This window comes from Schistocerca serialis, chromosome 3, assembly GCF_023864345.2.
Source record: "Schistocerca serialis cubense isolate TAMUIC-IGC-003099 chromosome 3, iqSchSeri2.2, whole genome shotgun sequence".
Classification (NCBI taxonomy): domain Eukaryota; kingdom Metazoa; phylum Arthropoda; class Insecta; order Orthoptera; family Acrididae; genus Schistocerca; species Schistocerca serialis.
In genome coordinates this window covers 56,268,558-56,283,891 of record NC_064640.1, presented here as the reverse complement: position 1 = coordinate 56,283,891, position 15,334 = coordinate 56,268,558, and the positions used below count along the sequence as shown (strand labels likewise).

At 40.2% G+C, this 15,334-nt stretch overlaps 1 protein-coding gene across 1 annotated transcript in view; it reads right to left on the bottom strand.

The window, feature by feature from the left end:
- LOC126469701 (isoleucine--tRNA ligase, cytoplasmic) overlaps positions 1-15,334 on the bottom strand; it is a 162,593-nt gene that overhangs the window by 59,240 nt on the left and 88,019 nt on the right. Inside the window, 3 exon segments of the mRNA XM_050096875.1 lie at positions 4,304-4,522; positions 4,596-4,698; positions 13,675-13,877. Coding sequence (XP_049952832.1) covers positions 4,304-4,522; positions 4,596-4,698; positions 13,675-13,877 — 525 coding nt within the window.

Genomic DNA, 15,334 nt, shown 5'->3' with positions numbered 1-15,334 from the left:
AGTCACCAGAGGATGAATCCTTGCCCCCCACCCCCCCCCCACCCCCCACCCCTCTGATGCTGATGGACCAACTGTCGGGCCCTCTCCAGTTTTGCAATGGAGGTTGCAGCAGAACCCAGGCCATTTTGGGCCCTATATGAACTTTTCAGGGGGAGGGGGGGGGGGGGGGAGGGGTAATACAGTATCCCCACCAGCAGACACTGAGATGGATGCAGACGAGCTGGCTTGGTTATAGCTGTGGAACAGTGCCGAATGCTGTCACGGAGGGCGTGCACAATGTGTGGTATGTGCAGAGCCACTGACCCAGGTGTGATGTCAAGCAGACATCAACTACATCATGCCTGGCCTTCATTTCACGCAGTGCTCTGTTCGCTATGTGCTTAGTTTATTCAGTTGCTGATGTTGGTTGCATTGTGTTTTGCTCCGTGCTCATCTCTAAGCAGTGTTCAGATACTCTGCTCCCCTGCAGACTGACCTGGATGTTGATTTTTGTTCCCTCTTCCCAAGTTCAGCCCCTTGGCTTGTAATTGAGCCACCATCAGCTATTAAGTTATATTCTGTGTTGACAGCGACAGTTCCACAGCATTTTCATATCTGTGCAGATACAAAACCTAAGGTTCTGACTAACCAGCAATAATGTGTCTCAAGTGCAAGTTCTGAACTTGTTTTGAATTTTTTTTCTCAAGATCATTACTGGTCATGAGACATAGTGCTGTGGTTATGACCACAAAACCATATGACAATTGACCACACTGATGACATACATGTGCTTAAGTAAGATAAAGAGAAGAAATAAATTTTAATCTCAAGTTTATTAAAAATTAAAAATAGAACAGTTAAATTAATTGAACTGATCACAGACCAAAACCACTCTTGGGAAGGACACACTACTCATCTGGGCAGCAAACTAGCTGATGTATTTTTTTATTGTCTAAACTACTGACCCACCCCAGCTTTGACCAGGTAATCAATGTCTGCACAACTTGTCTGGCATAGTAGTAATAAATTACATACACAAACCTTTGCATGAATTGTCTACCTATTAGTGAAAACCCTATCGAAATTCTTAAAAGCAAGGCAGGGAATTTAATTTAGAATATGTATGGATTAAGAAACAATGCGAACAAACAGTTGTTACACGATTCATACTATGCTTTCTTCCATTCTCATCTGCAGTAGGGAATATTGCTTTGGGGAGATTCCCCATGAACTAAGATTTATTTTTAGATGGCAGAAGAAAGCAACCTGACATAATTTAGGATTAGCACCTCGAGATACCTGTTCAAACAACTTTCGATGTCCTGGCATAATGACAGTGCCTAGCCTGTACATTTACAAGGTAGTGCTCAATTTCTATTACAGGCTTCTAGGGGTTGTGGAGGGGGCTTAGTAGAGAAGGTTTTGATGAGGAACCCATGTTCAGAAATGTACCGATGGATGTAAAATAAGTCTGAAGGTCAGATAACTTTCAAATCTTGTGCTTCAAAGTACACACATGGTGGAGGCAATGAGCTCTGACTTTTGTTCTCTTTAGGGGGCCATGTCATGGGCAATGTTTCGAGTACTTGCCCATGGGTTCTCTTCTATGTGATGAAGGATGTCCTCATCAAAGCTGAGATTGCAACACATCCACAAAACACCACAGGCAACCCTCCTACCTGCAAATGTACCAGTTTCTCACAGCCACTGTTATAGCGGGATGAAAATGGTATGTGTTATAATTACAACAGAGACTGATGATGGTGCCCTCTTCTCTGTTTGTGTATATATCATGAATTGGGAAATCTAAGAGTGATCTGATCTTCAAACTTATTTTGTATTTGTACATTTCTGGGCATGGATTCCTCATCAAAACGTTATCTACTGAGTCGTCTTTATAATCCCTAGAAGCCTGTAATAGGAACAGCAAAATACCCTGTACAACTGTGTAACATGTGCCAGAGAAACCTGGAAAAAAATCAACATGAGATGTAAACACATATGCACACAATACTGGACACAGTCACTTGTGGGCTTTGTCTTCCTATAGTTCATAATAACTGTAAGTACATAAGCATAGCATTTTTTAGTAAATTATCATACTGAGCTTGTACACAACCAATAAATAAATAAATATAAAAGCGTATTACAAACTTTGGTAAAACAGTGTATTCTATTCAACTGAAGAACTCCTTGAAAATAATCATTATAATATACTACTGACCCAGCCTGGCTTCACATGCATACCACTGAGTAACTAGATAGCACTAAGTATCTATGGCTGGATGAATTGTGTGGCACAGCAATAATCTTTTTATAGCCACTGCATGGAATTATTAATAATGTTTAGAGAGCAACATTTAGCAAGTGAAAAAAATCACTTCCGTATAACTTAAACAATGTAAGCTGCGCATGGCAGCAAAGTTCTCAGGAAGCACGTATGTCCCGCGTCCCATATTTAATTGGCATTTGGACTGACATCTCATGGGAATGATGGGAGTTGCGAGCTATTACACCACTTGGGAAACCATGACTCTGTCTTATCTGTTACTGAAAACCGTATCGAAGTCCCTAAAGCAGTTTGTGAGATTAGCCTACACATACAGACAGGAAAAAGCAGTGGGAGCCTTTAATTTATAAAATGCATAGAAAAAGATATGTATACATGTATAGAATGTGGTACTAATAGTTTTGTGTCACTCAATGGTCACTAGTGTAAGTCTTTCAATCAGATGCCACTTTACATGCGTACTGCAAAATACTGTCTTCATCCACAAAGATGTGTGAGCAGCATAAAAGAGTAAAAACCCCAGAATGGATGTAAGAAGCCTACTCGCTTATTCACATCTAACATGGTCAAGTATCTCTCTAAAACCAGCTGTGTTAATATAACTATGGTGATCAGATCAATGTTTATGCTGCACATGTTAGAGGGGGCATCTTACTTCCAAGGAGCATGCATCTGAAAACTAAAGATGAAACTGTGTGCCTACCAGTACATGTGCTATGAAAAGCAACTCACTTGACATTAAAATTCTTCACACTCAGTTCTAATAGATATGAAAAGGATTCTAAAGGCTACACTGACTTCATAGAAGTGAAAAGTTTATTGTCTCTATTACAAGCCACGCTACATTCCTAATGTTCCTAAGCACACTTACTGATGCTCCCTCTTATTTCAGCTTGTTTTTTACCTTTCTGAGGTAACCACTGCTTCTACCAATCTTTGCTAATGACTCGCTTCTAATATCAATGAGTCCTCAATCCTGTGGATGAACACTGTAACACTTAACCGATTTATTGAACTTCCCAAAGCAAGCATCCATGTATCGTCCTACCATGTCTGATGTCCAGTCATGACTCCCCACTACTACTTGCCTTCCACACTGCCCTTAATGATTGGTGCCAAACCAAGCAGCTCGATCATTGAGGGTTCACCTGCCGACAGTGCTGCTGCGCTAGGCTGCTCCATGTAAGGTACACATATCGATACACAAGGTGTAATTATATCTGTAATCTTACATGGAAAATGACAATAAGCCACACAAACATGACAATGGTATCTAAGAACGAATGTGTCGCCACTGCAAGGAGCAGTGAACACCAAACAGATGCTCTTGATTGAGCAGCAACAGCCTGTGCTGCAAGTTCTGCCATTCATTGGTAGATGCCAATGGCATTGTTTTCTAAGTGGTAGTTGACGTTGGTACATCACAGTTATGTCAATTTGTGCAAAACATTTTTGAATTACACAAACAAACCTTCCTTATAAATCAATCTAGCTATAAATAAAAACCATTATCAAAATCCCTACAGTAGATCCTGAAATCAGCAGCAACATGCAGACAGAAGCAAACAGGGGACTTCAATTTAGATATGTGTGGAGATGTTTTTCCTAAGTAATAAAGAAGACCTTGTAGTTCTAAAACAAATTATTTTCTGTGATCATATATGTAAATTGATTATATATGAAAGTTAACTCTATTGTGAGCTTACATGGATACAATTGTATGAAATATACTAAGACGAATACAGAATTTGATTAAAAATAATAACAATAATAATAATAATAATAATAATAATAATAATAAAAATGCCAGCCATCAGTTTTGATGAGAATAAAAATGCTTCCAACAATGGATTCACCAAAGGGTGGACTTTACAATGTGGAATACTTTGAAGGTTATAAGGTTTTTTGTAAAATTTGATTGATATATATACAGCTTTTATCACTTATTTATGGTACCCTCTTGTACATGAAGCTCATGGAGTACTAAATTGTGTACAATACTTAAAGGGGAGTATTATAAGAAGATTTGAGTACCTTTACTGCTTCTGTGATTGTCTTCAATTCACTCTTGAAACGGACTCCTAGTTCCTTGTAATTAGGCTCAGCCTTTCTCACTACTCCATAGCCAGCCATATCAGTTGTCAAGGTCACGTGGCGAACATTGAGCTCCTCAGCAATGTACCTCCTCAGACGCATCAGATCTGTTATGCACTTTTCATCTGGGTGTATTATTATCATGCTAGGCAGTGGGTACTGCAAATGAAACAAGGCTATTCAAAACTTTCCACTAAAAAAATTACCTGTCAAATTTTGTACCATACTTTACCTTCACTGGAACTGTCTTCCTATCACGTATTACACGGCCCAAGTCTATTACAGTTTGCATTCTTGCAACAGTTTTTTCTACATCACTATCAATGCAGGTTTCTCTGAAAAACAAAATGTTAAGTATTAACTGTGTTTCCCTCCACTAACAACATTATTACAGTAACCATTAACCACTTCTGTGAAGCGTGTATAATAATTGTACTTCTATTACACTGGCATACATGTCATGCAAACATCACCAGTTGAAGAGTGGCACCGTATTTGCAATAACTTTTACTCTCCATTGCAATTATGTACTAAATGTTAAATGCAATGCAAAAACCAGTCAAAATATAGCGCAGCTTATTTGATGCCAATGGAAAACTACAGGGTGTCCCAAATTTTAGGTCGAAAATTATGAAGATTGTACATGATCCCTTTCATCATATCAAACACAGCTATTGTGGCAGTTGAGAAGACTGTCATGGTTAAAAGAGGGTTCATATTTAAACAGCACAAACTGTAGGAACTTTGCCACAACAGTACTGCACTAGGTAATGCAGATGTGTGTGTCCAAAATCATTCAGCCCTTTATTTACGGTAAATGAGTAACTGCTACTCCACCAGTCCTCCCCATATTATATTCATCAGAGAGTGCATTTTGTGGACATGTTTATAGATATTTATTGATGAATCTTTTCCCACATGATCCAAAACCACCTCCCCAAATTCTATTTTATGAACGATTCTTTGTTGAGACTCTCGCCCAGCTTTCTGTGGCTTGAGTGGCTCTATTTCTCAAGCTTCCATCCGTAAACTCATTCAGTTTTCAAGACACTACATCATGCTGCACCATACATTAAAATCATGTCTTGATGTCCCTGTAATGAGTGATGCTCCATTTTCTACAGATATGAACTGTAAACGAGAGTAAACTACGTTAAGAAAATGTCACAGAGAAATGCATATTGTCTTCTGAGGCAGCATCACCAATGCTGATGTTGTATATTATGAAAAAATAAGCAATTTGAAAATATACACTTCATACACATTGCTCATTTGAGACCTTGTACCTCTTGAAATTGCCCTTTTATGACCAGTGGTTTCTTAGCTCCCAATATATAGAATAGCATCCTCTACAGACTGCACAAAGGTTTTTGACACTGTGCAGAAGGTGATTAAGTCAATACCAAAGACAGACAGTGTCACAGAAGCCTATGAGCTGCAACAACCAAGGTGACTTCTCAGGAAGCAGAACAGATTCAGATGCACATATGAATTATGGTGTATTACGTTTCTGGATAACTGTAGTGTACGTAAAATATCAAACTAACAGTACGGATGACATAATAATAAGCATCCTTGGCATAGAGAAACAACTGAAACAGCTGAAACTAAGTAAGCTGCCGGGTCCGGATGGAATACCAATTCAGTTTTACAAAGAGTGCTCTACGTCACTGGTCCCTTACTTAGTTTTCATTTCTTGCGAATCTCTTCACCGACGCAAAGTGCCAAGTGACTGGAAAAAGCACAGGTGACTCCTGTATATCAGAGGGGGAAAAGAACAGACCTGTTAAATTACAGACCAATATCCTAAACATTGGTGTGCTGCAGAATCCTAAAGCATATTACGAGTTCAAATATAATAAATTTCCTAGAGACCAAAAAGCTTATGTCCATGAATCAGCACCGTTTTTTCTCACATGATATACTGCGAACTATGGATGAAGAGCAACAGGCAGATTCCACATTTCTAGATTTCCGAAAACCATTCGAATTGGTAACCCACTGCAGACTGTTAACGGAGGTACAAGTGTATGGAATAGGTTCCCAGACATTTGACTGGCTCAAAGACTACTTACGTAACTGAACCCAGTATGTTGTCCTCGTGGAGACGGGTAACATCAGGGGTGCCCCAAGGAACTGTGATAGGATCATTGCTATTTTGTACATACATACAAGATCTGGCAGACAAGGTGCAGTTGTTCACTGATGATGATGTGGTGTAGAGGAAGGTGTAGAAGATCAGTAACTGTAGGATGATAGAAGATGACCTACACAAAATTTCTAGTTCGTGTGGTGAATGGCAGCTGGCCCTAAATGTAGAAAAATATAAATTAATGTGGATGAGTAGGAAAAACAAACCCTTAAGTTAGGATACAGCATTAGTAGTGTCCTGCTTGACATAGTCACATTGTTTAAATATCTGTCCATAACATTGCAAAGAGATATGAAATGGAACGAGCATGTGAGGATTGTGGTAGGGAAGGTGAATGGTCGACTTTGGTTTATTTGGAGAACTTTACGAAAGTGTGGTTCATCTGTAAAGGAGACCACGTACAGGACCCTAGTGCAACATATTCTTGAGTACTGCTAGAGTGTGGGGGATCTGCAGCAGGTTGGATTGAAAAAAGACATCAGAGCAGTTCAGAGGCCAGCTGCTAGATTTGTTACTGTTAGGTTTGATCGGCATGCAAGCATCGCAGATGTGATTCAGGAACTCAAGTGAGAATCCCTGGAGGGAAGAAGTCATTTCTTTCAAAGAACCCTACTGAGAAAGGTTAGAGAACTGGCATTTGAAGCTGATTGTAGAACAACCCTACTGCCACCAACATACATTTTACACAGTGACCACGAAGATAAGGTACTAGAAATTAGACCTCATATGGAGAAATATAGACAGTCATTTTTCCTTTGCTCTACCTGTGAGTGGAACAGGAAAGGAAACGACTAGTGGTGTTATAGCACACCCTCCATCACACACTGTACGATGGCTTTCAGAGTATATATGTAGATGTAGGACATCTGCGGTGTGAGGAAGGCTGTAGGATATGCAACTGTGCACCAGATGTTCCTTTGGCACATTCAGGTCAACCCAGTACTTAAGATACTGGATAATGTTTTCATCACCTGCAAGAGAATTTACCAGTAACTAGTGTCACTATGTATCCCGTCTGTTAACTGCAGTCCGCAAGTGCACTCACAACTATAAACAGTCATATTACAGACTAGCGAATGTATGTTAGGAATTGCGAATGACAAAAATAAAGGTTACAATTTAAAATCTGGCCAATTTTTTTTGGGTGGGGGGTGGAGAGGTAGGATGGAGATCGTGCTTGTAGTGCTGTGACAATGTAGCGCTCTCTCTCTCTCTACTCTCTCTCTCTCTCTCTCTCTCTCTCTCTCTCTCTCTGTGTGTGTGTGTGTGTGTGTGTGTGTGTGTGTGTGTGTGTGTGTTTTAATCAGTCTTGTTTATGTGCTTATTTAAAAGCTCAGCATCTCAATTACTTGGCACGTGTTTACCTTTCCTCTTGGCATTCTTTTCCATCAGTTGGGCAGAGCTGGTGGAAGAAAGCAGCTATTTGTTACCCATTAAAGTAACCATCACGCCAATTACATGAAGAGATTTAGAGCAATAGCAATCCTGCTGCTGCTGAAAGTAAGCCCAGTGTCTTAATCACTGTACCACCTTGCATCATCCGCCAAGTCAATTTCAAACTGCAACAACATGCCAGACTTCACCTCAAAAAGCTATCCCACCTTCTCCTAAACTACCTGAACAGAGGTATTTCCCTTACTGTCCCTCTGCAGCGCCCTGAACAGCCACACCATCAACCACCGCCACTCTCCTACAAACCGAGCTAGGCCAGCCTCCTTAACATCAACTCCTTCACCACTGCCTCCCAGACCCAGACCAGACCCATAATCCCACAAACCAGTTACAACAGTAAAGTGTCCTTAACCTCTCATCTAAAGCACTATTCCCTCCTGAATTATCTGTTTTTTCTAAGGGCCTCACTTTTAGCCCTACACCTGCAATTTATCATGCTGCTTTGGTGAAGGACCTCCTTTCCTTCACACTTAATGTCCATTGGAAATATCACTTTGCAACCCAACCCAAAACCTTTCGAACAGCAAACCTGACATCGAACCCTGCCTTGAACAGTTCATACCATGATCCCAACTTGACTCACCACCACTACCTCAAAATCATCCCTTACAAGCCTTCCAAGAACTCCTCACATCCAGGATTGCCTCACAACCCTTCCTCAGGTCCCTACAAACATGACCCTAACCTGTCCTCTGCAGAACTCCAGGCTCTACATTCCCTAAAAGCTGATGACTCCATCATTATCCTCCCAGCAGACAAAGGATCTACTACTGTAGTAGTTGACCGAAAGGAGTATGTTAGTGAAGGTCTACGCCAGCTGTCTGACACCTCTACATACAACGTCTGCCATCAAGATCGCATCCCTGTGATTCAAACTGACCTGCAATCCCTCCTTAAAACCTCAGGACCCTCACAAGGACTAACACCATAATCCACAGAACTTCTCACCCCCACCCAAACCATGCACCCCCACCTTTTACCTTCTTCCTACGATCCACAAACCCAATCATCCTGGCCGTCCTACGGATGCTGGCTTCAAAGCACCCACCGAATGTATGTCTGCCTTAGTTGATCAACACCTGCAACCCATAGTACAAAAACTCCCCTCCTACATCAAAGATACCAACCATTTCCTAGATCATCTGAAATCCATGCCCGTCCCACTCCCACCACACACCTTGTTTGTCACCAATGATGCCACCTCCCTCTATACAAATATTCTCCACGTACATGGTCTGTCTGCTGCTGCTGAACATTTCCTCAGTCAGTGCCTACCTAATTCCAAACCTATGACATCCTTCTTACTCACCTTAATCAACTTTATACTTACCAACAACTACTTCACCTTTGAGGGGCAGACATACAAACAGACCAGGGGTATGGCCACGGGAACCAAGATGGTTCCTTCCTATGCCAATCTTTTCATGAGTCACTTGGAGAGGCTTTCCTGGGATCCATAAGTGTTCAGCCCCTGATTTGGTTTAGATACATTGATGACATATTTACCATACGGACTCATGGTGAGGCTGACCTGCTAAAATTCCTGGAATCTCAGAATACCTTCTCCCATTTAAATTTCACATGGTCCTATTCCAAATCCCATGCCACTTTCCTCAATGTTGATCTCATACTCAATGAAGGCCAGCTACACACTTCTGTCCACATTAAACATACCAACAAAGAACAATACTTACATTTTGACAGTTTTTATCCTTTCCATGTCAAATGTTCCCTCCCATACAGACTTGACATCCGAGGCAAACATATTTGCTTGGATGCAAACTCTTTACAGCAATACACCACCACTCTCACCTCAGCCTTCACTGCACGTAATTACCCCACCAGCCTTGTTAAAAAGCAGATCTCCCGGGCCATCACATTCAATCCTGGTACTGCTGAGCCCACCACAAAACAGCTTCGGAGCACACCATTGGTGACACAGTATTATCCTGGTCTGGAATGTGTTAATCAGCTACTTCGACAGGGCCATGACTTCCTAAAATCATGCCGTGAAATGAGATCCATTCTGTCTAAAATTTTGCACACCACACCTAGAATAACTTTCCGTCACCCTCCCAATATTCTTATCAGACCCTATGCTCCTTCTGCATCCATATCCCTAACCCATGGCTCCTAACCCTGTGACAATCCCTGCTGCAAGACTTGCCCTATGCACCCTCCTACCTATAATAGCCCTGTAATTGGCAAAACATATACTATCAAAGGGAGAGCCACCTGCGAAATGACACGTCATATACCAGCCATTATGTAAACACTGTATAGCCTTCAACATCGGCTTGACTACCACCAAATTATCAGTTAGGGTAAATGAGCATAGGTGGAGGGTATACATTGGCAACTTGTAATATCCTGTTGCAAAGTATGCCCTATAACGTGAAATTTGTGACCTCGGCACCTGTTTCACCACAGACACCCCAGACACCAGTTTCTCAGAACTCCACAGATGGGAACTAGCACTACATGTCCTTGGTTCTTGCCACCCACCTGGCCTTAATTTACGTTAATTTCTTCCGTCTCAGCTTTTCTTCACTGTAACTAGTCTTTTCTTCACTCTGTTTTAGTTTACTACATCTTTCATTGTCTTTCCCGTCTATTTTTCACCACTCCCTCCCACCTCTGTTACATACAATGCACTTAGCTTCTCACTCTTATTAACTTGTGCACAATGTTTTAGTAGTTATCTCTTTCTTCCATATTATCCTGCCTCCCACTTTTAAGCTCTCAGGTTTTCAAATCTTGTCTGATGCAGTCCCCAACAATCCATCTTTTCTTCTCATCCTGTACGGTAAGTTGTTCCTGATCCATAGTGCTGGGTGACTTTCCCAAAATCTACCCCTTTTCCTACACCTCTCCAGTCCCTTTCCTTCACCCTCCTTCCTTCCCCTTCAACCCTTCTGCCTGAAGAAGGATCAACTGGCTCTGAAAGCTTGCCAATCACAACAGCCGCTTGGTGAGTAAACACTATAAAACCAGTAGTAATAATGATAGTTGTTACCTCTTCATAACATTCCTCTATATTATGTCCATTTTTTTTGGTCCTGACCAAATGCCCATACACACTATGCTAAATTTTCCTGCATACTACTTTTCCTCTGTACAATGATTTAATGTATGTGAAGCTCAGTTTCTTCTTCTTTTTCTTTTTTTCTTATTTTGGGAGCTCTAATCAATTATTCCCTTCTTTACGGTGTTTAAGTCACTGGATGTAGACACTTTATTTTCCATTGTGTGGATCTGCACACGTTTCAAACGACCATGCTCGGTGAGAGACACACACATCAGCATCAGCGCCAGAGTCATGTGATATGTAAGGCACATTGTTTTTGCTGCCTGTCTCGTTGGCACCACTTTATTATTTTTAGCATCACTAAATGGTGAACATCTGTAGTGAAAACAATGTTGGATATAGTGCAGTGCAGTGAATTGGAGGAAAGCGTAGGTTGGCAATATAACATTTTTGGAAGAGTTTTAATTGCCATTCAAAAACAAATTATCACAAGGCTTAATCTTTACTGCAAGCTCTTTCCTGTAAAGACTTTCTACTTATTTAACCTTTGCATTTCCTCACCAATTTCTGCCTCTTTGGCGTGGGGTTCTCCTCGAGATGTTAGAATGTCATGGTTCCTGCAATACACAAGTTCAGTGATATGTGGTTGAAATGGGGAATTTATTCTAATCATATTTTCTGCTTATTAATTCTGTGACTACAAAAAGTAATCATATGGCAATTGCCATGAAATTCACAAGACTGTGAACAGTGACTGTTATTGAGCTGCAACTTTATACTTGATTTACATGTTTTGGCCATACTTGACAGCACTGGTGTATAAAACGACATCTGAACACTTAAAAATAATTTGTCTCAAATGACAACCTGGTGGGGCACTGGGAATAGGCAGTATGCTAATTGTGCTTGTACAATGAACAGATGTTTAGGTTCACATCACAGCATTTAAAGTGTGTGTGAGGGCAAACACTTGTACATGCTCTATCAGGACTTTCCATTATTGTACCACATTAATTGTAAGTTTTTATTTGTATATGTTCAGTTATGTGCACCATTAACATTAAATGTACTTCACGATGGGATGATAACCCTGGACGTTTGACTGCCCCCCCCCCCCCCTTCTCTCTCTCTCTCTCTCTCTCTCTCTCTCTCTCTCTCTCTCTCTCTCTCTCTCTCTCTGTGTGTGTGTGTGTGTGTGTGTGTGTGTGTGTGTGTGTGTGTGTGTGTCAAGAATTTCAAATGCAACCACCACACTGACGTAGTTTTGGTCCATCTTTTAACAATAGCATGTATGCCAGTAAAGTAAAACGCACAGTCCTGCTTCCACAGCCATTGATGCACAGACATTTTCATGGCCTCCTCATCTTTAAAGTGTGTACCACAATGAGCTTCTTTTAACAGCCCCAACATATGGAAGTCTGATGGTGCCAGGTTAGGGCTGGATCGGGGATGAGGCAAGACTTGCCATCCAATTGTGACTAGTGTGTGGTCTCACACTGTGTTGCAAAAGAATAACATCCATCACAGTTTTTGTTGGGCAAATTCACTGAAGACCTACGTTACTTGTTTGATGGTTCTGACGTATTAGACAGAATTTATTGTGCATCCCTGTTTGTTTGTTTTTTTTTTTTTTTTTTTTTTTTAAACAAACAACAACAACACACACACACACACACACACACACACACACACACACACACACACACACAACTGTAATCATACCCTCAGCATCTCAGAATAATGTAGCCATAACTTTCCCTGCCAATCTTAAGTTCTGAATTTTTTCTTCATCAGCAAGTTTCTGTGATGCCATTCCATTGACTGCCTCTTTGATTCTGTTTCAGAAAGAATAACCTATGTTTCATCTCTGGTCACTTTTTTTTTCAGACACTTCTCTCCCTCTAAATGGAAGCACTGCAAGAGTTGACAGGCAATTGTTTTTCTTGTCTCTCTACTCTGGTTGCTTAGCATTCTTGGTATCCAAACTAGTTGTTGAATGATCATCATCACACTGCTTCTACTGAGGGGAGTAATGCAACACAAATCATCTGCAGTCACTTTGCATGACGTCATCAACTCAATGAATGTCGTGCGGAGTCATTACTGTCAATGCCCTGCTTATCCGCGTTTCATCAGCAAATGCTGCCTCCCCTTCAGCTTCATTACAGTGACAAACCCATCACCTAAAAGTGCTGATATCCAGAGTTGCATCACCATACACATTTTGCAGCCTTGCATGAATGTTAATGGGCGTTTCACCTCCTGCACTTAGGAATTTATACAGAACGCTGTCTAATATAAACATCAATATCAGCCATTTTGTGAGTCACTGCAGTACTGGCATCTGTTAATAAAGGAAGTTACAACCTCAGTGGCTTGGAGAAGAAGCTTTACAGAATTAGTGCCAAATTCAAATTTTTCACTTAAACTTTATTTACAGACAATAAAAAATAGGAGGTATTACTTTCTGACTGACCCTCTTAATTTGAGAATGGTACCAGTCTTCTAAACTGCCATCTATTACTAATGAGGCACATAAATTCACTCAAGTTTGATTGTATTTACAGGTTTTGATTAAGCAGAAATTGCACTTCATTTGAAAAAAATCCACAGAAATAAACTAGATCTCAAGTTTGTAACAGTGAATCACAGCCATAAAAATCATGGAAAACCACTCACCTCACTTTGGGAAAAGGAAGATAATGTACACTTTCTGTATTATCACAGCCTTCAAAGTTCTGTTTCTTTAGTGCCCTTCTTAAATTTTGGTACATTGTTTCTGTAATGAATGGTGTAAATGGTGCCATTATTCTAACCATCAGCAAAAGGACAGCGAAGAGCACATTCAAGGCACCTGTACACTCTTCTACTCCAAAAGCTCCCTGAAAAATCATACCATGAAATTACAAAGCAACTGACAACTAACTTGTTATTGGTAATCTTGAAAGTACCATATTTACCCGAGTATAAGATGACCGTGAAAATAAGATGACCCCTTTTTTTCTAAGAGGCTCCTTGAGACAAATTTATTTTTTAACATATTCTGACTAATCACAATTACGAACTGTAACATTATACCTACTCTAACATGCCGTTTATTAATTGTCTATGTTGCGATAATACAAGGAGAAATAAAATAAATCAAAAATAAATTGTTTAAATTAATTTCTAAATAAAACAAAAAGAAACTGTTTACATTAATTTCTATCTTCACTGCTGTTTTTGTTTACTTAGCTCTCATATGTGGTATCACCATTTTTAATCATCGTTGTCGTCATCCCGACAGGACGGTTGTGAAAGTTATATCTCTGTTGTCATAAATATTTGGCTGTTTCTTCCAAATATGTTGCGATTTCTGTGGATTTGGTTACTGTGGAACAGGAGGACATAGCCCTTTTTTTTTTTTTTTTTTTTTTTTTAAAAAAAAAACATATAGCAGATTGTCCCTCTATACCAACGTATGAATGTGAGAATGTCTATTGCTTCCAAACGTATTGTCTGCCCGCCAATCTCACTGTCTGTGAGGCTGACACACCCCCAATCGTTCCAGTCATACCTCATGGTGACTGTTGACAACATTGCTGTATAAAACACATAAGTACGCCACTGGCCCCCCACCTAGACTTTAACGTTACCTGCAGACACGTATGCTATTGTTGAGTATTTCTCCAATTTTGCAGTCAATTTGATTCCGAGTGAAAATGGATTCAGGAAAACTGCAGTTTAATCATTTAATAATTCATAAAAAGCCAAAGTACACAGCACACATTCCCATGGCTGGCTGCATGACAAAATTTCTGCTAGTTCAACACTCTCCTCCTCACACTCATAGTTCTCAGTCAATCTGGGTCACTGTCCCCCCTGTAACTTTCCATAGTTTTGTGCCTGAGCAACAGTGAAACATCATCTAGGGTGCAGGTTGTATGTACAAACAGCAACTAATACATAACTAAAAGATTGCAATCACTATTCAGTCCAATCATTATTGATCTTTCACTCATCCCATGATCTAGACACATCTGTCTGTACTATCCCCTCAACAAGTCTTTCCACTGTAATTTATTCTTGTGAGAACACTTACAGTCAGTTTAGACATTTCATTCTAGAAGATAATTTGCCTTCTTGTTTCATCTGAATGCCATCATCTTCTTCTATAAATGATTAAAAAATGGTTTCAATTTTCTCCAGTATTCTAATTTCTCATTTGCAACCCCTTAGCAAATCATTTCAGTGTCTCACAGCCAAATAAAATGTTGTGTCTCACAGCCAAATAAAATGTTGTGTCTCAGAGCCAAATAAAATGTTGTGTCTCACAGCCAAATAAAATGTTGATCTTGGT